Source organism: Ornithorhynchus anatinus, chromosome 4, assembly GCF_004115215.2.
Source record: "Ornithorhynchus anatinus isolate Pmale09 chromosome 4, mOrnAna1.pri.v4, whole genome shotgun sequence".
NCBI classification, from domain to species: Eukaryota; Metazoa; Chordata; class Mammalia; order Monotremata; family Ornithorhynchidae; genus Ornithorhynchus; species Ornithorhynchus anatinus.
The window spans coordinates 59822964-59849960 of record NC_041731.1 but is presented as its reverse complement, the minus strand read 5'-3'; the positions used below and the strand labels follow the sequence as shown (position 1 = coordinate 59849960).

The window sequence follows — 26997 nt, the reverse complement described above, 5'->3', positions numbered from 1 at the left end:
TAGCACGGGGCAGATCTTCACTCAAGGACCGGGCTCCTCGATTTAAGGGCGAGAGCCCCACAAAGAATTTGGAGAGGATCCAGAGGATTAAAGTGTTGGGAGACCAACCCTAAAAGGAAAAGCTAAAGGATTATGCAGGCTGGTGAAATGAGGCTGGGGGAGTGGCTTATTAATCATCTTGGAGAGTTGCTTTATTAAGCGTGCGCACCAGCTGTCCTCTATCTTCTCTGTGAATGTAACCGGACAAGAGGAGAAGGTCTTAATCTGCCACAGGATAGATTTATATGAGATGCCAGGGAAAACCTCCTGATAGGGAAGTGCCTAGTAGGTAGTTCGGAGCCTACTGAGGGACTGGATTGCTTAAATCCCTCCAACTCTCACACATCACCTTCCCTCTTCCTTTCTTTTTAACAATTCCCTAACCAGACCCTTGCACCTTGGTCACCGATCCACTAGCCAGCCTTCTGTGCCCCGGTGGATAGAGCCCCACCTGTTTCCCATAATAATACTAACGATAATGGTAATAATAAAATGAATATGATAATGGTATTGACTAAGAGCTTACTATGTGCCAAGCACTGTATTAAGTTCTGGGGTTAGATGTAAGATAATCCGGTTGACAGGCATAAGACAATCACAGTTTAATTAGGAAGGAGAACAGGTATTAAATCCTCATTTTAAAGATGAGAAAACCTGAGCGAAGAGATTTTAAGTGACTTATCTGAAGTCACACAGAAGGCAAGCGGCAGAACCAGCATTAGAACCCAAATCCTCCCACTCCTAGGTCCGTGTTCTTTCCACTAGGTCACACTGCTTCTCGCCCCGCTTGCGGCAAAGGGATAGGTTATCAAGATTTTAGAAACACTCTCGAGATTCTAAAAATAGATAACACATCTAACTCGAGTTAGGCTCAGAAATAGGTTCTCAAACGGAGATGCTGGGTCCCCAAATGGAAAACCGGGCAGACGAAAGAGCCCTTAGCCTGAGCTCACAGGGTGGTTTCCATCCTGACAGCTATAATCGGCGTGGCTCGGTGGAAAGAGCCCGGGCTTGGGAGTCAGAGGTCACGGGTTCGAATCCCAGCTCTGCCACTTGGCAGCTGCGTGACTGTGGGCAAGTCCCTTCACTTCTCTGTGCCTCAGTTACCTCATCTGTAAAATGGGGATGAAGACTGGGAGCCTCACGTGGGACAACCTGATTACCCTGTATCTACCCCAGCGCTTAGAACAGTGCTCTGCACATAGTAAGCGCTTAACAAATACCAACATTATTATTATTATTGTTAATCAGACCTGGCTGAATTTTGGGAGATTAGCCACCTCTATGGAGGCCATACCCCAGCCCGACTACCGTCTACAAACTGGGTTATAATTCTAACTCTTATGTTCTACTCGCCGAAGCACTTAGTACAGTCCTCTGCACATAGGAAGCACTCAATAAATTTGATTTCCTCAGTAGAGCTATTTAAATAGGCTCATCCCTTACCATATAGCTGGGAAAAATGCACTGCCTGCAGGGACAGCTACCAGCATCAACGACTTCCTCGCTTTGGGGTCTACTAAGAGTTGCCCTGCGCCTACAGTGTAATCTCGCCGTGGGCAAGGAACGTGCCTACCAACTGTTAGACTGTACTCTCCCAAGCGTTTAGTACAGTGCTCTGCACACAGTAAGCCCTCAAATACAACTGATGGAATAGATACGATTGATTGAGCCTGATACGCGTGCACGATCGGAACCAATCGATTCACGTTAGTGTGCTTCCCACTCTAACCCGGTGACTCAGCATGGCCACTAGCCTCCTGTGTGACCTAGGCAGGTCACTTAACCCCTCTGTGCTCGCGGATTTCTATCTGTAAAACGGGGAATAAGACAGTTGCTCTTTTTACTTCTCCAAGTGTGAGACCCATGCGAGACAGGGACTACTTGAGTGCAGTACTCAGCACATAGTTCATTCATTCAACTCTATTGAGTGCTTATTGTGTGCAAAGCAATAATAGTAATAACGTTGGTATTTGTTAAGCGCTTACTATGTGCAGAGCACTGTTCTAAGCGCTGGGGTAGACACAGGGGAATCAGGTTGTCCCACGTGGGGCTCACAGTCTTAATCCCATTTTACAGATGAGGGAACTGAGGCACAGAGACGTGAAGTGACTTGCCCACAGTCACACAGCTGACAAGTGGCAGAGCTGGGATTCGAACTCATGACCCCCGACTCCAAAGCCTGTGCTCTTTCCACTGAGCCATGCTGCTTCTCTGCACTATACTATACTCAACTATATCAAAACACTATACTAAGCACTTGGGAGAGTACAATATAACAATCAATAACACATCCCCTGCCCACAGTGAGCTTTGGGAGGATAACTCAAATACATCAGCGTGGCTCAGTGGAAAGAGCACAGGCTTGGGAGTCAGAGGTCGTGGGTTCTAATCCCCCCTCCACCACTCGTCAGCTGTGTGACTATGGGCAAGCCACTTTACTTCTCTGCGCCTCAGTTACCTCATCAGCAAAATGGGGATTAAGACTGTGAGCCCCATGTGGGGCAACCTGATTACCTGTGCCTACCTCAGCGCTTAGAACAACGCTTGGCATGTAGTAAGTGCTTAACAAATACCATTATTATTTATTAAATCAATACAATTGACCAGCCTAACATGCATGCGCGATCAGGACCAATTCATTCACATTAGTGGACCACCCACTCTAACTCAGTGACTTTGGGAGGACAGTTATACCTGGACATCCCAAGTCCAGAGAGAGATTTGGGGGGTGGGGCGGAGAAGGGAGAGGGAAGCACTGTGTCAGTGCAACGAGCTTGGCACTGGAAATCATGGGAATCAGAGGATGTGAGTTCTAATCCCGGCCCTGCCACATATCTGTTGTGTGACCTTGGGTAAGTCACTTAACTTCTCTGTACCTCAGTGATCTCATCTTTAAAATCGGGATTAAGATTGTGAGCCCCATGTGGGACAAGGACTGTAACCAACCTGATTACCTTGTATCTACCCCAGAGCTTAAAACTTGGCAAATAATGACCACTTAAATACCACAGTTAGTCGTAGTCGTCGTAAAGGAAAACTTTTGGGTAGGCAGGTGGGAATTTTACTTTGAGTAAAATCCTAAAGACAGGGATTTGGAGTAGGTAACCTCTCATGGTCCCCGCTTAATTATTCTTCGATCTGCATCGATGACACGGGTTCCTTACCAGATCTACTGTTCCACCACCCACTCATTCTGGGGGTGTTTGTAGTGTCCACACAGTTCTTAGAGAATCAATTTCAGCTAACTCAGCCATGTGGATAAAAAAAAATTTTGAATGTCTAGAGTAGAATGGCAATCACAGCCATGTTCATTTCCTTGGAAATATGTCAGGACTGGACACGCTACGGTGCTGCTTTTCAAACACATATTCTCTGCCTCTCCCTGAGGAGTGGATGTTTAATGGTCTAGAGAATGGGTCTGGGAATTAGGAGACCTGGGTTCTAGGCCCAGCACGACCACTAGCCTCCTGTGTGATCTTGATAAATCACTTAATCCCGCCGTGCTCTGTAAACGGGGGATAAGATACTTGTTCTCTCTACCTTTCAAACAGTGAGACCCAAGTGAGGCAGAGATACTTTTGCGCAGTAATCAGCATACAGTTCATTCATTCAATCGTATTTATTGAAAGCTGTGTGCAGAGCACTGTACTAAGCGCTTGGGAGAGCGCCATATAACAATAAATAGACACACCCCCTACCCCCAGTGTAAACCTGGTGTGGGCAGGGATTGTCTCTCTCTAATGCGGAACTGTACTTTCCAAGTGCTTAGTACAGTGCTCTGCACACGGTAGGCACTGAATGAATGAATGAGCTTACAACAATGATAATCACAATGATGATGATGTTGACGATGACCTGGACTAAAGGCAGTGACCCATATCATCAAAGCTTTAAAAAAGAAAACCCTAACAATCCTATGTATGCCATTATAGCACAGTCAGTTATCACTTCAGAACCTAGAACCCAGAAAACCAAAATGAGCGGGAAAGTCCTCCTGATTCCAGCTTGTCCTGAAATGAGAGAAACCAAAGGGTCCCAGGGGATTGAATTCCCAGTACATGATGTAGAGTAGAACAGTTAAAGATTTTAATTTCCTCCTAAAATAGGAATGAGTAAAATCTGACTGTAATCTTTCCTATCTGTTTCCATCCCGTTTTTATAGCTCCTTCATTCCCGGAGGTGACGAAGGCAACATGACCTATTGCCATTTCATCTTGAAAAATAACCCTGGGAAAGAGTTTTACAGAATAGGTTCTGTTTTATGACATCAACCACCACTGACGGTAAACTATTAACAAGACCCCAGAAGCTGATCAATCCAGGTTAATAAACTTTAAAAGAAAAACTCTCAATTAAGCAGCATGGCCTAGTGGATAGAGCAGGGACCTGGGAGTCAGAAGGACCTGGTATCTAATCCCTGTTCTGCCAATTGCTTACTATGTGACCTTGGGCAAATCACTTCAGTTCCCTTTGCCTCAGTTACCTCATCTGCAAAAGGGGAATTAAGACCATAAGCTCCACATGGGACAGGGACTTTGGCCAACTCCATTTACTTGCATCCACCCCAGCGCTTCGTATTGTCCCTGACACAAAAGAAGCACTTAACAAACATCACAATTATTATTATACTAAAATATGGCTCAAGAACACCAAAACATCAACTGCATCTCTTCCCATCTAAGAGAGATGAAGTCACACACTCAACTCACAGAAAAAAGATAATTCCTTAATGAAGCATTTTAGAAAACACTGCTTCAGCCTTAATGCACCATATAAAGCCCATGAAGACCAATGGGCACTGTACGCAAAAATACGGCCTGCAGCGATGAGGTTAGAAATATATTCAAGCACTTACTGATGTTTTTTTCCCCAGACACGTAAATCAAGTAATAATTCAGAATAGTTTCAACTACACTATTTAATGAACTCTTTTTAAACGGTGCCATTATGACTGCACGCCAGGTTACCACCTTCTGATTTACACATCTTCAGAGGCAATGCCTTATGTTCTTTAGATTCTGAATTTATTACACAGGAAGTGGTTGGAGAAATCCATTTATTGGGGAAAGGTGGAAATGAGACTAGATTAGATTCAAGTCATTTGTTTCCTTCCTCCATTCACGTCATCCTTTTTCTAATTATTACAGTGGTATTCGTTTAGTGTTATGTGCCAGGCGCTGCTCTGAGCACTGGGATAAATACAAGATAATTGGGTTGGTCACAGTCCCTGTCCCACATGGGGCTCACAGTCTTCATCTCCATTTTGTAGATGAGGTAACTTAGACACAGAAAAGTTAAGTGACTCGCCCAAGGTAACACAGCAGACACGTGGTGGAGCCGGGATTAAAAGTCACATCCTCTCACACCCAGTCTTGTCCTCTTTCCACTAGGCTATTCTACTTCATATTGCTTTTTCTCAGGACTTTAAGTAGTTTAGTTCACAGAAAGTGAAATCATTTGAATTGCATTTTCCTGCACCATTAGCAGCATTTGCCCACCTTGCATATTGAACAGCTCATTCTGCACTGTGTTACCATTAATTATAATAATAATAATAATGTTGGTATTTGTTAAGCGCTTACTATGTGCAGAGCACTGTTCTAAGCGCTGGGGTAAACACAGGGGAATCAGGTTGTCCCACGTGGGGCTCACAGTCTTAATCCCCATTTTACAGATGAGGGAACTGAGGCACAGAGAAGTGAAGTGACTTGCCCACAGTCACACAGCTGACAAGTGACAAGTTGGTCCTCCGCCATACTGATGGTGGAGTTGAAGGAACTTGAGAGCGAGTTCCTTCAAACCAAGTTATCCCTAAACTATCACCACCGTGGGCCACTTTCAAACTCCAGAAGATGTTAATTATCCACAACTGGTGATGGTAGATGCTTCTTTGTCAAACCTTCTTTGGAAGCAAATGCACTACTGGAAAGTGCTTGGGCCTGGGAGTCAGAGCACCTGGGTTCCAATAATAATGTTGGTATTTGTTAAGCGCTTACTATGTGCCGAGCACTGTTCTAAGCGCTGGGGTAGACACACGGGAATCAGGTTGTCCCACGTGGGGCTCACAGTCTTAATCCCCATTTTACAGATGAGGTAACTGAGGCACCGAGAAGTTAAGTGACTTGCCCAAAGTCACACAGCTGACAAGTGGCAGAGCTGGGATTCGAACCCATGACCTCTGATTCCAAAACCCATGCTCTTCTAATCCCATTCCGCCACTTGTCTGTTGTATGCCCTTGGGCAAGCCACTTTGTTTCTCTATCCCTCAGTTTCTTCAACTGTAAAATGAGGATTCAATGCCCATTCTCCTTTCTACTTAGACTGTGAACCCCATGTGGGTCAGGAATTGTGTGTCTGACCTGATTAACTTGTATCTACTCCAGCGCTTGACATATAGTAAGCGCTTAACACACACCATTTAAAAAGGAAAAAACAATTACACCCAGAGCATCAGACCACACCATCTTTAGTCTGAATTTCAGGGAAAGCAGTTCAAACCTGAGAAGGAGCACGGGCCTGGGAGCCAGGAAGATCTGGGTTTTAATTCCAGCTTGCCCACTTGTCTGCTGTGTGACTTTGGGCAAGTCACTTCGCTTCTCTAGGCCTCGGATACCTCATCTGTAAAATGGGATTAAGAGTGTGAGACCTAAGTGGGACAGGGACTGTGTCCAACCTGATTATCTTGTTTCCACCCCAGTGCTTAGTACAGTGCCTGGCACATTGAAAGCGGTTAACATATACCACGGATATTATTATAGGATAAATCAGCTGGAAGAGATTGTCTGAAAATTACAGCCATCTATTCTTTCTTTAATGTCCAAGGGTGAAGATCCCACAAATATTAATGGTACTAGTAATTTACCCCAGGGCAAAGTAAAGCTTCCAAATGAGTGTTCAAACCGTTATTGTTATTGTTATCATTTGTTAAACACTTAACTATATGTCAAACACTGTTCTAAGCAGTGGGGTAGATGCAAGTTAATCAAGTTGGACACACCCAAGTGTCCCAAATGGCTTTCACAGTTTAAGAGGGAAAAATCGGTATTTAATCCCCAATTTACAGTTAAGGAAACTGAGGCACAGAGAAGATAAGTGACTTGTCCGAGGTCACACAGCAGACAAATGGTGAATTCAGGATTAGAACCCAGGTCCTCTGGGTCAGTGCTCTTTCCATTAGGCTGTGCTGTTTCTCACATTGCTATTCAGTCAATTCCAGTCTAAAAATTCTAAATGTCTTTTTACACAAAGGTCAGTTTGTTTCCGTACTAATTTGGCAAATATAAATCAGGATGGATTTTCCCTGAAACTTTCTTTTGCTTACGCTAGGGGAAATTTTTCTTTATCTGCGTGTTAAAAAAAACAATATAACCAGATCTAGGGATGCTGAATGTGTTGGTCAAACAAGGCAATTAAAGAAGAGTTCAAACCAGACCTCAGAAGAAGGTTCAGGCAACACCCAGCTGAGAAAATACATATATCTGCTGCAGGATTTATGGTAAAACACAGAAGCTACCCAACTAGCCATGAGAAAAATCAAATATTTGAACAAGAAATGCACAAAACAGTTCATAAATGCACAGTAAGAAACCATAGCATAAAACAAATTATATACCAACCCCACCACAAATTTGCCTTTAGAAGTTACAAAAAGTCTACACCAAAGGAATAAAGTCAGCAAATGTAATGGTTTAGAATTCCTCCATTAGTTTGGGTATTTATGATTCAGTCTTTATTGAAAAATAAATATACTTAGACAAAAAACCCCTTTCAGAAAGGAGAAAAAAAAATCAAACTTCTTCCCATCAAAATTCACTACTAGAAAAAGAAATCCAACGTTTTGGGGGAAAACCCTTTGAAGGTTTAAGTGGTTTTCAGACCCGGACTGTTTCTGGAGTCAGAGGCACCGTTTACCTGAAAGTGTTGAAGGGCCTGTGGCTTTAGTGGAGTGAGACTTCCAGTAGTATACATCTCCCTTCCTATGTGCACGTGCTAATTGTGACCACCCAAGCCAAACAGGAGAGTTTATAGATTATGGACAAAATTTTACATAAGATCTCAAAACTGCTCACCTTTTAAAAAAAAAGGTCATGCAAAAAGGCAGAGCCACTGCAGAAATAATAATGATGGTATTTGTTAAGCGCTTACTATGTGCCAAGCACTGTTCTAAGCACTGGGGCAGATACAAGGTAATCAGTTTGTCCCTCACGGGGCTCAGAGTAGAAATGTGGCCAATGCCATCTCAACTATTTAAGAGCATTTCTTCAAAAATGGCATGACATCACTTCTCTGTGTACTCGGGTGACTGAAAAAACTGATCTGTGATTAATGTTCCTTTGCAGCTGAGCAACTTGAATACTGTTTGTAGTTTGATCGATCAACCACTTAATGATATATACTGAGTATTTGCTGCGTGCAGAGCTCTGTACTATGAGCTTGGGAGAGTACAATACGGTAGAGTTGGTAGACCTGATCCCTGCCCACAGTAAACTAACAGTCTGGAAGAGGAGACAGACATTTAAATAAATTACAGTTATGAGATACGGCAGCACTAAAGATATTTACGTAAATGCCATGTGGCTGGGAGTACATACATGGAGGAAGAAAAACAGAAAAGAAAAAGAAGGTAAGAGAGAAGGAAAAAAGGAGGAGGAAAGGATGCTAACGAGGTAGATGGATAATTTTTTCTAAAAGGTAGCTTGAAAAGTTTGAGGGATGACTTGAATAGTGCACACCTGCACTCCATTCATTCATTCATCCACTCGTATTTATTGAGTGTTTACTGTGTGCAAAGCACTCTCAAGGACCCCATCAATCACTGATTGAGGTCTTGGATTTGATATATGGTGGAAAATCCCTCGGGTTATTGGGAAGCAGCATGGGCTAGTGGAAAAAGCATGGACCTGGGAATCAGAGACTGTGAGTTCTAATAGTGGCTCTGCCACATGACTACTGTGTGACCTTGGACAAGTCACTCCACTTCTGGGTGCCTCAGTTACCTCATCTGCAAAATGAGGTAATAATAATTATTATTATTGGACTCCAAAGTAAGAATATAAGACCTGGAGAAATGGTACCGAGGCAGACCAATGGCCCATCTAATCCAGCATTCCGGCTCTGAAAGTTGTACCCAAAGACATATGAAGGGAAAGTTTACTTCATTTCTGTCCTCATGGCTGTGGGTAAATGTTCTAACATCTTCAATTTTTCCCTTTAATAACCCATCATGGGCCCATTATCCAGTAATCTATATGAATCTTTTCTGGGCTTTCTAATATTCCTCTATCAATTAATGGTATTTACTGAGTGCTTACTGTGTGCAGAGCACTATGCAAAGCACTAAGTAAAGTACAATACGATGGAGTTGGTAGATGTGTTCTCGAACCATAACTTTAGACTGTAAGCTCACTGTGGGCATTGAGGTCAGGGAACATTGCACTTCTTTGTTTTGTACTCCCTAAACACTCAGTGGAGTGGATTGCTCTCAGTGAGAAGAAGCATGGCCTAGTAGATAAAGGACAGAGTCAGAAAGACTTGGGTTCTTATCCCAGCTCCACCACTTGTCTGCTGTGAGACCTGGGGCAAATCACTTAACTTCTCTGTGCCTCAGTTACCTCATCTGTGAAATGTGGGAGCCCCAGGTGGGACACGGACGGTGTCCAACCTGATTACCTTGTATCCACCTCAGCGCTTTAGTACAGCACCTGACACAAAGTAAGTGGAAAGAGCACAGGCTTAGGAGTCAGAGGACGTGGGTTCTAATCCCGGCTCCGCCACTTGCCTGCTGTGTGACCTTGGGCAAGCCACTTAACTTCTCTGTGCCTCATCTGTACTTGTTCATCCCAAGCGCTTAGTACAGTGCTCTGCACATAGTAAGCGCTCAATAAATACTATTGAATGAATCTGTAAAATGGGAATTAAGACTATGAGCCCCACGTGGGACACTTTGATTACCCTGTATCTACCTCAGTGCTTAGAAAAGTGCTTGTCACACAGTAAGCACTTAACAAATACCATAATTGTTATTATTATTATTAAATGCTTCACAAATATCATAAAACCTGTCACTCGATAAATACTATTAGTAGAATTACTGCTGCTCAGATGCGGTATGACGAATCCACACTCTCACCGTGATGGGGAAAAGCAACCAGAGTCCAGAAAGCTCTTAGTTGGGGCAGATGCTGAAGCGGGAGATGCTTTCTGTGTGGACACTTCTGTTCCCTGACAGCTGTCAGGGGCCTGGTATCAGACCTTACCCGACTCATGTCTAAGTGACTCACCCTCAACTGCAGGCAACTCGGTTGACACCTTTATCTGTGGGCCTCTGGCCCACTGAGAAAGCCCTCCTCCGGAAAGCAGTTCAGCTGAGTTCTACCACATTAATACAGTCACTCATCTCACCCCGCCTTGATTACTGCATCAACCTCCTGCCGCGACCCTCACCGAATCATCTTTCCACAGAAGCGTTCGGGACATGTCACCCCCCTTCCTCAAAAATCTCCAGTGGTTGCCTATCCGTCTCCATATCAAATAACAACTCCTTACCGTTGGCTTTAAAGCACTCCATCACCTCGGCCCCTCCTACCTCACCTCACTTTTCTTCTTTTCGTTCATTCAATCGTATTTATTGAGTGCTTGCTGTGTGTAGAACATTCTACTAAGTGCTTGGGAAAGTATAATACAGTAACAGAGACAAAACCTGCCCACAACGACCTCACAATCTGCTCTCCTTTTACAACCCACCCTGCAAACTTGCTGTGCCTCCATTTCACCTGTCTCGTCTCCAAACCCCGACCCACATCCCTCTGGCCTGGAACGCCCTACCTCCTCAGATCTGCCAGACAATAACTCTCCCCCCTCTTCAAAGCCTTATTGAAGGCATATCTCCTCCAAGAGACCTTCCCAGACTAAGTCCCACTTTTCCTCAACTCCCACTCCCTTCTGCATCACCCCGACTTGCTCCCTTTGCTCTTCCCCCCACCTTCCGGCCCCATAGCACTTATGTACATATCTGTCATTTTATTTATTTGTACTGATGTCCATTAATTTGTATCGATGTCTGTCTCCCTCCACTCCCCAGACTGTGAGCTCGTTGTGGGCAGGGATCGTCACTGTTTATTGTTGTACTTTCCCAAGCGATTAGTAGAGTGCTCTGCATGCAGTAAGTGCTTAATAAATACAATTGAATGAATTAACTAATTAATTCTAGATCCAGTTCTGCACGTAGCTGGCTAACAAGGGTGAAGACCACAGTCTTTCAATGACCTATACTCCCGACCACCTTCTCCCTCATTGCATGCCATACCCCAGGGAGCGTGACCAGGTGGGGGGGAGAGAAACAGGTACGTCGACGAGTAAGCCAGTACCACCATAATCCATTCCTCTAGTTTGGTCCTAGGTCAGTCACTCAGTCCAGTGCTTTTATTAAGCACTTACTGTGTGCAGAGCATGGAACTAAGCACTTGGAAGAGTACAATACAATAATGAACAGACACATTCGCCGCCTTCGACAAGCTTACAGTCTAGAGGGGGATACAGACGTTAATATAAATTACAGATATGTACTAAGTGATATGGGCCTGAAAGGGGGGATGAACAAAAGGCGCAAGTCAGGGTGACCCGGAAGGGAGTGGGAAAAGAGGAAAGGTGGGCTTAGTCAGGGAAGGTTTCTTGGAGGAGATGTGCCTTCAATAAAGGTTTGAAAGGGGGGAGAGTAATCGTCTATCGGATTAGAGAAGGGAGGGTGTTCCGGGCCAGAGGTACGACGGGGACGAGAGGTCAGCGACAAAATAGATGAGAACGCCGTAGGTCCAGTGAAAAGGTTAGCATTAGAGGAGCAAAGTGTGCAGACTGGATTGTACTAGGAGTGTAGTGAAGCGAGGGGGTGGTGGGCAAGGTGATTGAGTGCTTGAAAGCTAGTAGAGAGGAGACTCAGCTGTCATTCTTGATAGAAAACTCCATGTCCATCACAAGCCTGGGCACCTAAACCAGATCCGGGGGAGCCGGGGTTGTGGTGAGGCGGGGAGAATGGAAGGGCTGAGAGGGCCTGCATCCCCTGGCCTTCTTATTCCGACTTCTCCTTCTGACACTGCTTCCATATCGCTCATGGCAGCTGCAGCCAGCTGCTAGGACTCAGCTGTACTCTCCGTGCATGTGGCTTAGTGGATAGAGCACAGGCCTGGGAGTCCCAAGGACATGGGTTCTAATCCCAGATGCGCCACATTTCTGCGATGTGACCTTGGTCAAATCACTTCACTTCTCTGGGCCTCAGTTACCTCATCTGTAAACTAGAGATTAAGACTGTGAGCCCCATGTGGGACAGGGACAGTATCCAACCTGATTACCTTGTATCTACCCCAGTGCTTAGAACAGTGCTAACATATTAAGCACTTAACAAGCACAAGAATAATAATAATAATAAAAATAACTCCACATGTTGTCAAGTCACGTGAAGAGGGGTGCAGTTGAGCTCTTGCCTCAAGGCGCCGTTCATTCTGAAATCCCCACTGGCTACAGGCATAATTGAGCTGAAAGCACATTCTAAATCAACTGGTGATATTTACTGAGCACATACTATGTGCAGTGCACTCTAGTAAGAGAAGCAGCGTGGCTCAGTGGAAAGAGCCCGGGCTTGGGAGTCAGAGGTCATGGGTTCGAATTCCGGCTCTGCCACTTGGCAGCTGTGTGACTGTGGGCAAGTCACTTCACTTCTCTGAGCCTCAGTTACCTCATCTGTAAAATGGGGAGAAAGACTGTGAGCCTCACGTGGGACAACCTGATTAACCTGTATCTACCCCAGCGTTTAGAACAGTGCTCAGCACATAGTAAGCCCTTAACAAATACCAACATCATTATTATTAATCAGACCTGGCTGAATTTTGGGAGATTAGCCCACTTCTATGGAGGCCATACCCCAGCCTGACTACTGTCTACCAGCTCGGTTATAATTCTAACTCTTATGTTGTACTTGCTGAAGCACTTAGGACAGTCCTCTGCACGTAAGCGCTTAACAAATACCAACATTATTATTATTAGTAAGCGCCTGGAATAGTACGATATAACAGAGTGAGTAGATGCATTCCCTGCCCACAAGGCATTTACATCCTGTGGAAAAATGAACTTTTCTATTCATGCCAAGGCATTCCATGGCTGGACTCTCAAAATAAAACAAGTGTTTTCAGTAGAATAACCAACACACACAGACACCTCTTCACAATGAGCCAGAGACAGGTGAGGGATTTAGAAAGTCACCCATTTCTCTGACCTAAGATTAGCTGAAAGCCGTTTAAGCTTTTGGAGGAGGAAGGAGAGAGGGAGGAGAAGGAAAGAAAATGTTGCTGTAAAACATTGCCAAACATCAAGCACATCCCACTGGGCATAGAGCTCAATTTATCAGTATGCCAGAATCCACCCAAGGACTTCCAAAATGTGTACTGTATGACACACCACTCATGGAACCATTTCAATAAATCACCTCACTTTTCTGGAGAAAAAGTTTTCCACAGGGTTTTTGGGATTTTGTCAATTAACCATTATTAGTGCAATGGGCTTTTTTTTTTAAAATCAGTGGGAACATTTTCTTGCCCTCTTAAATACAGAATCTGCCAAATCAGCTGTAATGTCCCCTCCCAAACCCTTACTACAGTGCTCCGCACACAGTAAGCACTCAATAAATACTCCTGACTGACTCTAGTGCCCTATCCTGTTTCTTATTCTCACACATCAGCCTCTTTCATTAGAGACTGTGATTCACAGCAGGTTAATGGACTTGGCTGTTGCTGTGAAGGCAGGAAATGCAGTAAAAGTTAGAAATTCATGGCCAGGATTTTGAAAATAATAAAAAATAACTTCCACAGAGAGTGGGTTAATTGGTCACTTTATAAAAGCTGGCTTTAAACAAAAATAATTTTTTGGTCATTTGAACCTGGAAGGAAAGGAGTACTCAGAGATCTTTCCCCCTAGATTTTCTAATATTTGTGGAATAAATTAAGTTAGGAAACAGCCCAAATGTTACACCTGGAAAAACTCTGATGTACGGCTTTATATATATAAAATGGACTACTGAGGGGATGTTAAAATTGTCAGCTGTGTGACTGTGGGCAAGTCACTTAACTTCTCTGTGTCTCAGTTACCTCATCTGTAAAATGGGGATTAAGACTGTGAGCCCCACGTGGGACAACCTGATCACCCTGTATCTACCCCAGCGCTTAGAACAGTGCTCTGCACATAGTAAGCGCTTAACAAATACCAACATTATTATCATTAAAATACTTAGAAATTTGAAAAACTGTGTTTCTGAGTGAAACCTGGGCACTTAACGATAGTTAACCAGATTATACCCACCAGTTTTGAATTTCAGGTGAAGCAAATGAGACCAGTTCTTGACAAAAAGAACTACAGGAAGAGATTTTAGAAAAAGACATCCAATCCATTCCTGTACCTCCACCCATGAGAGTCATTCACCTGTACTGTCATGGAATACTAGATTCAGTGTAATGAGCATAAACTTTCTTACGATGCTAAGTAACGTGGAAATACAGTTTAGAGAAAGGAAAACAGTTTTCCTCCAGAAAATGCTATATAATCATCTTAGTTATTTTTACATTCTTTCCCTCTCTCCCTCTCTTCTTCCCCTCCCACCCCCACAGCCGATCTGGTATCAATCTGACCCCATCCACAAGTAGGAGATGAACAAGTTAAGCCTCAGTGAAAGTGCACTTACTTAGGATAGCTTCCTCTTTTCGATTCCAATCAAGAACTGAACTTACAATCTTGTAGCCTCGTAGAAAGAGAAGTGGCCTGGAAGTCAGAAGGACCTGGGTTTGAATTCCAGTTCTGTCACATGTCTGGTGGTGAACTTGGGCAAGTCACTTAACTTCTCTGTGCCTCAATTACCTCATCTGTAAAGTGGGGATTAGGACTGTGAGCTCCATGTGGAACATAGAATGATTAGCTTGTACCTACCCCAGCACTTTGTACCGGGCCTGGCACATAGCAAACACTTAAATGCCACAATAAATGATAACAGTTATAATAATAATGATAATAGTTCAGATTGTCAAATAGCATGAGTGATAGTGGCTTCAACTTCATGCAATGTGAAATTAACACTTTTAAAAATATCAGAAACACTTTCAAGCCACTTCTGAACACTATTCAGGTCTCCTATCTCACAAACCCTTAACCTTGGTGCTGTCCTCAACTCATCTCTCTCATTCTACCACATATTCAATCTGTCACCAAATCTTGTTGGTTCTACCTTCCCAGCACTGCTAAAATTTGCCCTTTTCTTTCCATCCAAACAGCTAGCATGCTGATCCAAGACCTTATCTTATCCCACCTTGACTACCGCATCTGCCTCCTAGCTGACCTTCTGGCCTCAGGTCTCCCCCCACTCCAATCCAGACTTCATTCTGACGCACGGAACATTTATCAACTAAAACCTTCAGTCCATGTCTCCCCACTCCTCCTGAACTTACATTGGCTGCTCATCTGCCTCTGCAACAAACAGAAACTCCTTACCACTGGCTTGGAAGCACTCAGTTTGCCCCATCCTATCTCACCTCACTAATCTCCTACTATAGCTCAGCTCACCCACTCCATTTCTCTAATGCCAGCTTATTCCCTATGCCCTGATCTCATTTATCTCACCTCCTCCTACAGCCTGCAACGCCCTCCCGCTCCATTTACACCAGACCACCACTCTCCCCACCTTCAAAACATTAAGACCACATTGTCTCCAAAAGACCTCTTTTCCCTGACTTACTTTCCCTTCTGTAACATCTATGCACTTAGATCTGTGACCTCTGGACATTTAATAGTCCCCCCACCCCAACCCCACAGCACTTGTGTACATATCTTTAATTTACATATTACAAATTACTCATTTATTCATATTAATGTCTACGTCCCCCTCTAGACTCATTATGGCCAGGGAATGTATCTGCTAAATCTCTTGCATTGTACTCTCCCAAGCATTTAGTACAGTGCTCTGCCCACAGTAAGCACTGAATAAATACCATAGATTGACTTCCAATGTGACTATTTAAGAGACCAGACTATCACTATAGAATTAGCACACTGACCTTAGTGAAGAGGATGAGAGGGGAAAGGTAAGGCGTGAGCAATTCTGTTCTATTTTTAGCAGACACCGTTCACTCTGGTGATGTTCTGGGCACACAGCTTGCTTAGAGTCTCTCCAAAGAGCAATCATTTGTAGACCGAGACATCTACCACGTCTGGGCCAATCCAGCCCGGCTGCCAGGCAGAGACAAGAAGGTTCTGCTGATGAGCGGAGTGAGACTTCTCCAGGCGGATTCAAAGTCCTACCTGTAGCTCAACAAGCTGAAGGTCACTTTGTAGAGCAAACGTCTTAATCCCAGCCGGAATCAATCCTGTTGCGGAGGAAGGAATCTTCCCTTTTTAACTATGCGTATCCACTCACCCATCATTATCTGAACCCATATCCACCCCCTGTCCCTGGTCTGGTGAGGAGGTGCATAGGTCCACCACAGTGGAACAAAAGGGATCATAGGAAAGCAGTGTGACTTAGTGGATAGGACATGAGCCTGGGAGTCAGAAGGACCCGGGCTCTAATCCCAGCTCCACCATATTTCTGCTGTGAGATCCTGGGCAAGTCCCTTCATTTCTCTATGCCTCAGTTACCTCATCATAAAGTGGGGATTAAGAATGTGAGCCCCATGTGGGACAGGGACTGCGTCCAACCTGATTAACCCATCGCTTAGAACAGTGCTTGGAACATAGTAGGTGCTAAACAAGTACCATAATTATTATTATCATGAAGAATGATACTCCAAGAATAGGGACGCAGGAAATGCGCCTACCAATTTAGTTGTACTGTACTCTCCCAAGTGCTTAGTACAGTATTCTGCGCACAGTAAGCACTCAATAAATATCACTGATTGATTGGTTATCAGCCCTAACTGTTCACCACTTTTCTTTCCCCAGGTCTTCTCCCGGGCAGGAAAACAGAGATCATGTTCCCTCTCTGGACCAGGCCTCGGGATGACAAGTAGAGTAGCCTTAACGGAGAGACCACTGGCCTGAAAGTCACAGGCTCCAGATTCTACCTCAGCTCCACCAATTGCCTGCGATGTGACCCGGGGTACCTCTCAACTTCTCTATACCTCAGTTTCCTCTCCTGTAAAAATGGGGATTCAATATCTGTTCTCCCTCCTACTTAGATGTAAGTCCCCTCTGGGTCAGGGACTGTGTTCCACCAGATCATTTTGAATTTACCCCAGCACTTAGTACCGCGCTTAGAACATAGAATGCACCTAGCACACACAGCAATTACTAGTCTATGAACGGTGACTTCCAGCTTTGTTTGCTGCTTGGGTGAACATATGTTTTTGGCATCAGGTATTCTCCATGTGAAGTCAGGGTGAGAATTGCTCTAAACAAATAGTGAACATGGAACAATGGATTCTGACCATTCATTTTTGTAGGTTTATTTTTTTAAATTATATTTAAGTACTTAGAGAGTACCAGACACTGTACTCAGCGCTGGGGTAGATATAAGAATATCAGGTTGGCCACAGTCCCTGTCCCGTTTGGGGCTCATGGTCTTAATCCCCATTTTACAGATGAGGTAACTGAGGAACAGAGAAATGAAGTGACTTGTACAAGGTCGCACAGCAGATAAGTGACAGAGCTGGGATTAGAACCCAGCTCCCCCTGACTCCTAGGCCCGTGCTCAATCCATGAGGCCCCGCTGCTTCTCATTAGTTCTGGCCCAAAGCAGCGAGGAGGCTCAGCTTCTCATACTGGAAGAGACAGAAGGTTTGAGTTGTAGGACCCTGGCTTCTCCCTTCCAATATAGAGACCTAGATTTAATTTCTCCAATAAGGTCTTGCTCCAGATGACCAATAAGAGTGGGAATGGGTGGCAATGGGGATTTTTCTGGGCAGTGATCAGAGCTCCATATGCTCCCTTGTAATAATCGGAGCCAGTTGGAAATGCCAGCAACAAATATTGCATTAGGCTGTTCTTGTCCTTGTCCGGGTTACTTTAGCTTATTTGTTTTTTGTAGCGACTAGTACATTTAGTACTTTGGCAGCTGGGATACAATTTACTTGGGGCTTATTCTTGAAGGCGCTTGTTAGTTCTGTTCCGGGAAGCAAGGTAGAGGAAAGGGTACACATTTGATGAAAGAGCACAGTCTCACTGAAACAAATCAACAGTTAAATGTCTTCTATAGTCAGTTTTGAAAAAACACAATGGCACTGAAAGTTTTACACATTGGGCAACAGCTTTCTAAATATTTACCAAGATCCTTAATAAGAGACAGAGCTTCCCATGATACAAATACGCCACCTCCATCATCAATGGCTCCTTGCCCAACATCCCAGCTGTCCAGATGTCCACTGACCAATACAACCTTAAAAAAAAAAATACAATAAAGACAGACATTTACTTTGCAGAACATGTTTCCATAGAAAGACATAAGAGGATGCATTATTCCTAGTTCAGAACAGATTAAAAAAGAATCCAACCCTGAAAGAGAAGATATCTAACTTGGGGTTAGATAATAAATAATAAAATGTCAATTCCTCATGGCCTTTTGAAATACAGCCCTAAGTAGTTTTGTACATAGCACTTGATTCATCTTCTCAACATCCCAGTGTGATGAAAAGAGGTGAAGTAGCATTCATCCCATTTTTAATGTGGAAACTGTGGGATCGATTTGATTTATGCAACAAGGATGCTGGCCACTTCGTTCATCAGGAGCTTCCTGTGAATCTCAAGGAATAGTAGAAGGGCCAAGGATGGATGTGTCCATGGGGAAGCTGGGAGGGGAAAAGTGGCAGAACCAGGATTCCTCATTTGGGGTTGAATCTCTCACTGACCTCTTGCTCATCTCCCCCCAGGCAACCCCTTCCTTTGCTCAGTGCCTACGACTCACGTTCCTTTCATCTCCCCACTACCTGTCATTTGGTGAGGGATCAGACTACAGGACATTATGTGACTTTAATGATAATAATTATGGTATTTGTTAAGCGCTTACTATATGCAGAGCACCGTTCTAAGCGCTGGGGTAGATACAGGGTAGTTAGATTGTCCCACGTGGCGCTCACATTTCTTAATCCCCATTTTTACAGATGAGGTAACTGAGGCCCAGAGAAGTTAAGTGACTTGCCCAAGGTCACACAGCAGACAAGTGGCGGAGTCGGGATTAGAACCCACGACCTCTGACTCCCAAGCCCGGGATCTTCCCACTAAGCCACACTGTTGCTCACTGTGTAAAAGGAGTGTGTGTTAAAATGAGTGTGTTTTATATTATTGTTTTGTACTTTCCCAAGCGCTTAGAAATACTGTGCTGCACACAGTAAATGTTCAATCAATACAATTGCTTGATTGATTTGCCCAACAATGATAATAATAATAATGATGATGGTATTTGTTAAGCCCTTACTATGTGCAAAACACTGTTTTAAGCACTGGGGAGGTTGTCCCAGGTGTGGCTCACAGTCTTAATCCCCATTTTACAGATAAGGTCACTGAGGCACAAAGAAGTTAAATGACTTCCCCAAAGTCACACACCTGACAAGCGGCAGAGCTGGGATTAGAACCCATGACCTCTGACTCCCAAGCCCGTGCTCTTTCTACTGAGCCACAACAATTGACTGATTGATTAGTGGTGGGACTCGGGACACCCAATTCCAAATCCACTTTATTTACCTGGTGAGAGCCTCATTTGGGACAGGGCCTGCTGACTTTAAATGTTCATTTTTGGAATATAGTAACAAATGGTTCTGGAAAAAACATAAGTTTCTGCTGGGAGCAACATTTTTAAGAGCAAATTATAAGCACCTCATTTCCCCTATCTGCTCTCCCCACTGGGTCGACTATGCACTTGACTTTGTCCAGCCTGATTATCTTTTATCTATCCCAGTGCTTAGCATAGTGCATAGCACAAAGCAAGTGCTTAACAAATGCTATTTTAAAAAAGGTGGGTAGATGCGATCCCCCATGGGGAAGACAGTCATTAAAATGAATTATGGATAGGGGAAATAGTTGAGCATAAGGATATGTACGCCATGCCGTTTTTCACCAGTGGTTGATTGAGCTTAGAACAGCTCATTAGAGATATCTGTTCATGAAATGCAAAATGAAGAGCTGAGGTGGCCTTACAGGAAAAAATCCAAGACATGTCATAACTAAGTCATCCCCATGCTTTAAGCAGCGTGGCCTATTGAGAAGCAGTGTGGCCTAGAGGATAGAGCACAGGTTTGGAAGTTAGAAGGACCTGGGTTCCAATCCCAGCTCTGCCACATATCTGCTGTGGACCTTCAGTAAGTCACGTATCTTTTCTGTGCCTTAGTTGCCTCATCTGTAAAATGGGATTAAGACTGTGAGCCCTATGCCAGACAGGGTTTGTGTCCAAACTGATTAGCTTGTATCTACCCCAGCACTTAGTATAGTGCCTGGCATATAGTAAGCTCTTACCAAATGCCATTAAAAAACATCAGTCCACAGTCAGAATTCTTTCTCCCAAAGTGTAACAGGATGCTTGTAGGAACAGTTGATGACTCCCCTTCTTGACAACCTGAGGAAATCATCCAAAGAAAGATGTTTTGTGGTTTGTCTCCACTAATCCAAAATAGCTGCTGACATTTGCTGATTTCACTAGATACTTTTTCCTCTTCACACTTGACCGATTAAGGATCGCAACTTTAGTGCCCTTTCATTCAGGAAGTGAGACTTCTCTGGGGTGCCTAAAACACTCTGTGGAAACAGTGGTCAGATGACTGACCCAAAATGAATGATTCCCATTCCTTCCTGAGAATTAGCACATATTGCAACAGCAGGAAATCGATTTAGAAAGTGGAGTAATCCCTTACGGGACTTCCAGACCTAATCCTGTGGAGTTCTCCCTGCTCTAGTGACACAGCATTAAAATACAAATTAAAGTTTATGTGGATTGAGAAAGAACAAAATGTTCTTCTTTTACTTAATTAGACATATACAGCAACTGCCAAGGTAATGCTCCTCTTTGAACAAACTTCTTTTGGAGCAAAGTTTCTAAGGTCTCAACACATGGTCTTCACAATAGTTTCTCAAATGTCAGGAGTTTCTGAATGTTCATTCGTTCAGTCATGCAATCGCATTTATTGAGAGCTTAGAGTGTGCAGAGCACTGTACTAAGCGATTGAGGGACTACATATAATAATAAACAGACACATACCATGCCCACAACAAGCTTAGAGTCTAGAGAGTATTCTATGTGGTGAATACGCAGTGGACAGGTGGTCAAAGGAGGAAAAGATGTTCTACAAGGTATCTTGCGGAAAGGAAATAGAGTGACCTAGTAGATGAATCATGAGCCTGGAAGTCAGAAGACTTGGGTTCTAATCCCAGCTCCGCCACTTGCCCTCTGGGTGACCTTGGGCAAATCACTTAACTTGTTTGGGCCTCAGTTCCCTCATCTGTAAAATGGGGATTAAGACTGTGAAACCCATATGGGATGTGGATTGTGTCCTACCTGACTAGCTTCTCTCTACCCCATCCCGCAGAACAATGAACCAAGCACTTATTTCTCAATTTGAGATCAGAATCAGCCTTCTTATCCCTCCCTGCCTCTAGCCTCTTCCCTCTCCAGTCCATATATCATTTAACTGCCCAGATCATTTTTCTAAAACATTTGGCATACATTTTCCCAATCCTCAAAATCTTCCAATGGTTGCTCATTCCTCTCTGAGGCAAGCAGAGCTCTTTACCACTGACTTTAAAGCCCTCAATCAACACTATTCCTCCTTATTCATTCATTCAATAGTATTTATTGAGTACTTACTATGTGCAGAGCACTGTACTAAGCACTTGGAATGGCAACAGATAGAGACAATCCCTGCCCATTGACAGGCTTACAGTCTAATCAGGGGAGACAGACAAAAACAATAGCAATAAATAGAATCAAGGGGTTGTACATCTCATTAACAAAATAAATAGGGTAATAAAACTATATGCAAATGAGCGGACGAGCACAGTGCTGAGGGGAAGGGAGAGGGGGAGGAGCAGAGGGAAAGTGGGGGGAAAGGGGGCTTCGCTGAGGGGAGGTGAAGAGGGGGGCCAGAGAAGCAGCAGAGGGAAAAGGGGAAGCTCAGTCTGGGAAGGCCTCTTGGAGGAGGTGAGTTCTCAGGAGGGCTTTGAAGAGGGGAAGAGAATTAGTTTGGCGGAGGTGAGAAGGGAAGGCATTCAAGGACAGCGGGAGGACGTGGCCCAGGGGTCGACGGTGGGAAAGGCATGAACGGGGTACGGTGAGGAGGTGGGTGGCAGAGGAGCGGAGCCTACGGGGTGGGCGGTAGAAAGACAGAAGGGAGGAGAGGTAGGAGGGGGCAAGGGGATGGAGAGCCTTGTAGCCTAGAGTGAGAAGTTTTTGTTTCATGTGGAGGTTGATAGGCAACCACTGGAGGTTTTTGAGAAGGGGAGTGACATGCCCAGAGTGTTTCTGCAGGAAGATGAGCTGGGCAGCGGAATGAAGATTAAACTGGAGGGGGAGAGACAGGAGGAAGGGAGATCAGAGAGAAGGCTGACACAATAATCCAGCCGGGATATTATGAGAGTCCCTACCAGTAAGATAGCCATTCGGGTGGAGAGGAAAGGGCAGACCTTGGCAATATTATAAAGGTGAGACCAGCAGGTCTTGGTGACGGATTGGATGTGTGGGGTGAATGAGAGAGCCAGCTTCACTTCTCTCCCACCACACCTCAGCTCACACATTTTGCTCCTCTAATGCCAATCTACTCAACATGCCTTGTTCCCAAATCTCTCACCATAGATCTTTCTTTCTTTCTTTTTTTTGATGGCATTCGTTAAGCACTTGCTATATGTCAGACACTGTACTAAGTGCTGGGAGGATACAAAGCAAACCAAATTGGATACAGTGGGGCTCACAGTCTCCGTCCACATTTTGCATAAGAAGTAACTAAGGCAAAGGACAGTGAAGTGACTTGCCCAAGATCACACAGTAGACAAGTGGCAGAGTCAGAAATAGAACCCATGACTTTGTCTCCCAGGTCCTTGCTCTATCCACTACGCCATACTGCTTTCTCACCTTCTCCCTCCTGCCTCAAACATCCTTCCACCTCTAAATGACAGACCCCATTTTTTCCCACCTTCAAAGCCCTTCTCCCAGAGGCTTTCTCCCATCTCCCCCACTCTATTCCTCATCCTAACTACCAGTTCGGCACTTCTGAATCACCGAAGCATTTGGATACTCATTTCCCCTCCTGTCCCACACCACTTCTCTTTGAACTCTATTTCTTCTCCCTATCTACAATCTATTTGAATGTTTGTCTCTCTGCTACACTGCAAGATCTTGGCGGAAGGGATTCATTCATTCAACCGTATTTTATGAGCGCTTTCTGTGCGCAGAGCACTGTACTAAGCACTTGGAAAGCACAATTCAGGATCAAGGCGACTAGCTTTGTGATTCTCTTCCAAAGGCTTAGAACACTATTCTCCACAGAAAAAGTGCTCAATAAGTACTTCCGACTGATCGGCTCATGGGGATTTTGCCTCAGTCATTCAAGCCTTTGTAACCTACCAAGTCAAAACCCTTTATTGTGGCTCTCCCAATGACACGGAGGTTTCTGATTGACCCTCTAGAAGAGAGAGGACTAGACTGTAAGCTCGTAATGGGCAGGGAATGTGTCTGCTAATTCTGTTATATTGTGCTCCCCCAGGCTGTTAGTACAGTGCTCTGCCCATAGTAGGCATTCAATAAATACCACTGATCAATCACCGGTATTGATTGGGTCAGTATCGCCTATAGACTGTAAGTCCCTTGCGGCAGGTAACGTGCCTACCAACTCTGTTGTACGATAGTCTCCCAAACACTTAGTAGAGTGCTCTGCACACAGTAAGCACTCAATTCCAACAGTGCTCTGCCCATAGTAAGCGCTCAATAAATACTATTGAGTGAATAAATACCATTCATTGTTTGACTGAGCACCGTGAGCAGAGCACAATATTAGGTGCTTTGAAAAATGTACTGAAGGATTGGAAATTGCAGCTATCCCTGCCCTTCAGGAATTTTCTACCTAACAGCTAAATTTTGGACGCTTCCGACACAATACGATTGAATGAACACAATCCCTGATTCTGTTAGACCAGGAGGGTCATAAGCAGGAGGCAAGAACACTGACCCTAATATTACCCGTGCGCTTGGATTTGCTCCTTTTATTTACTCTTCCTTCATCCCGACAGCACTAATATACACATCCCCATTTTATTTCCTTTGGTAATGTCTGCCACCCGCTCTAGGCCGTAAACGTGTTGTGGACAGGGAACGTCTCTACCAACTCGGTTATACTGAACTCTCCCAGGTTCTTAGTACAGTTCTCTGCACAGAGTAGGTGCTCAATAAATATGATTGATGATCTCAATACCCTTGTAAAGCACCCCATTCCCGGCCACCATAGGAACAGTGGTCAGTTCTGCTCACTCTCCGCAGGTTTTAATTTTTGTCAACAGGTAAATATTCTGGAAAGAAACAGTACTAAAATTTTTTTCATTTAAGGAGGGAGCATCATAAACAACCAGCTTGATTCCACTTGCATTCCAGAGAAAGAGAACCTTTCTTCATATCTTTCACTGTGTCTCACAGGCCTCGGAAACTACCATCAAGGAATGAGAGAAGCTGTCATGCCCAGTTGGTGAGAATCCAAGAGGCCTCTCCTGACTAAATCTCCCTTTCTTCTTCTCCCATTCTCTTCTGCATCACCCTGACTTGCTCCCTTTGTTCTAACCCTCTCCCATCCCCACACTTAGGTACATATCTGTAATTATTTATTTATACTGATGATTGTCTCCCCCTTCACCCCACCCTGCTCTGACTGTAATCTCACTGTGGTCAGGGAATGTGTGTTTACTGTATTGTACTCTCCCAAATTCTTAGTACAGTGCTTTGCACACATTAAACTCTCAATAAATGATTGAATGAATGATAGAACCCAAGGAAAAAAAAGGTTAAATACAAATATGTGATGGGGAGGAAAACCCTGCTGTCTTTTCTACTTAAGACACAATGCAATAAATCTTTTCTTCCAGCCTCCTGATTAAATGAGACCTCTGGAAGAGAAACCAGTGTGACAGACTTAGTCTCACAAGAATCATAAATCAAATAAAATAATGATAATTATGGGATTTTTAAGTGCTTACTGTGTGCCAGGCACTGTTCTAAGCGCTGGGGTAGATACAAGCAAATTGGTTTGGACACAGTCCCTATCCCACATAGGGCTCTTAGTCTTATTTTTTCACAGATGAGGGAACTAAAGTTAAGTGACTTCCTCAAGGTCACAGAGCAGAAAAGTGGCAGAGCCAGAATTAGACCTCACGACCTCTTGACTCCCAGGCCCATGCTCTATCCACTAAACCACATTGCTCAAGTGCACATTAACCTTCCAAGGCTTATTGCAACCACAGTGCACAAAGAACCTTCTCTAAGCGGCCTCTTGCCTGTCTAAATGTCAAGAGAGGGTCAATACAGAGCCTGCTTCCCTTTCACCCCCTTCAAGGCAAAGGAGCTCAAACTGTCACATACAAATTGTCGTATTTGTTAAACACTATGTGGCAAGCACTGTACTAAGCTCCGGGGTAGATACTAGATCATCAGGTCCCACTTGGGGCTCACAGTCTGAGTAGAAGGGAGAACAGAAATTGAAACTCAGAAATTGCAGATGAGGGAACTGAGAAAAGTTAAGTGACTTGCCCAAAGCCACACAGCAGAGAAGTGGAGGAGCCGGGATTAGAATCAAGATTATTCTCTGACTTTCAGGCCCACGCTCTTTCAACTAGGCCAAGCTAGCCTTTTGATACTTATTCTACCCACAGAGCCTTTTATATTCTGGTGATTCCCCTTCCTCTAATTTATTTTGTCTATCTCCCACACTAGAATGTAAATTCCTTGTGGGCAGGGGATCATATCTACCACACCTAATCCTGGCTCCGCCCCCTGTCTGCTGTGACAACTTGGGCAAGTCACTTCACTTCTCTGGGCCTCAGTTACCTCCTCTGTAAAATGGGAACTGATACTGTGAGCTCCACGTGGGATAGGGACCGTGTCCAACCCAGTTTGCCTGTACCCACCCCAGCGCTTAGTACAGTGTCTGGCACATAGTAAGTGCTTAACAAATACCACAGTTATTATTACCAACTCTACTGAACTGTCCCAAGCATTGAGCACAGTGCTCTGCACACAGTAAGCCCTCATTTATGAATTATCTGCATTTACAACTGTCTCTCCCCATTCTAGACTGTAAGCTCACTGTGGGCAGGGATTGTGCCTGCTTATTATTTTACTGTACTTTCCCAACCACGTAGAACAGTGCTCTGTGTACAGTAAGCACTCAATAAATATGATTGAATGAATGAATCGTTGAATATGGACCTTAGCCAATCCCTTAGTTTGAAGTAGTAGATTGTATTCCTGGTCATTTAGTCTTGAAACTCCAGGGCCAGACATCTGCTCTTTGCTTTCAAAGGTGAGAAATGGTAAGTCTAGTTGATATGATCTTATTCACCTAGGTGAGCAAATTCTCTCTCCTCTCCCACATTCTTGAGTGCTTTTCCCGCTCCTCATCACCAATAATTTCTTGGGCTTCCATGGGTCACACAGACCTGGCACCAAAGCTTTTCCCGTCAGGGCTGAGCTTCCCAATGGGATCTTCAACCTGAAATTGCCGGGTTTCTGTAGAATTACTGAGCACACTTTAGTGAAGGCTTTGGAAAGTACAACAGAAAGAAGCGACACATTCCTTGTTTCACGTTCTAGCGAGGAAGACTAGAAATCAATCATATTTATTTTATTATTTTTTATTGGTATTTGTTAAGCACTTAGTAGGTACCAGGCACTGTTCTAACCACTGGGGTACCTATGAGGGAATCTGGTTGGACTCAGTCCCTGTCCCACGTGGGGCTCACTGTTTTACTCCC

General features: G+C 44.2%; 1 protein-coding gene across 4 annotated transcripts in view; it reads right to left on the bottom strand.

The window, feature by feature from the left end:
- Positions 1-26997, bottom strand: part of CPQ (carboxypeptidase Q) — a 419427-nt gene that overhangs the window by 143240 nt on the left and 249190 nt on the right. For all 4 annotated transcript variants that reach the window (XM_029063858.2, XM_039911817.1, XM_029063857.2 and 1 more), the window contains exon 5: positions 18331-18442. In XM_029063858.2, the coding sequence (XP_028919691.1) occupies positions 18331-18442 (112 nt within the window). The remainder of the gene's footprint in view (positions 1-18330; positions 18443-26997) is intronic.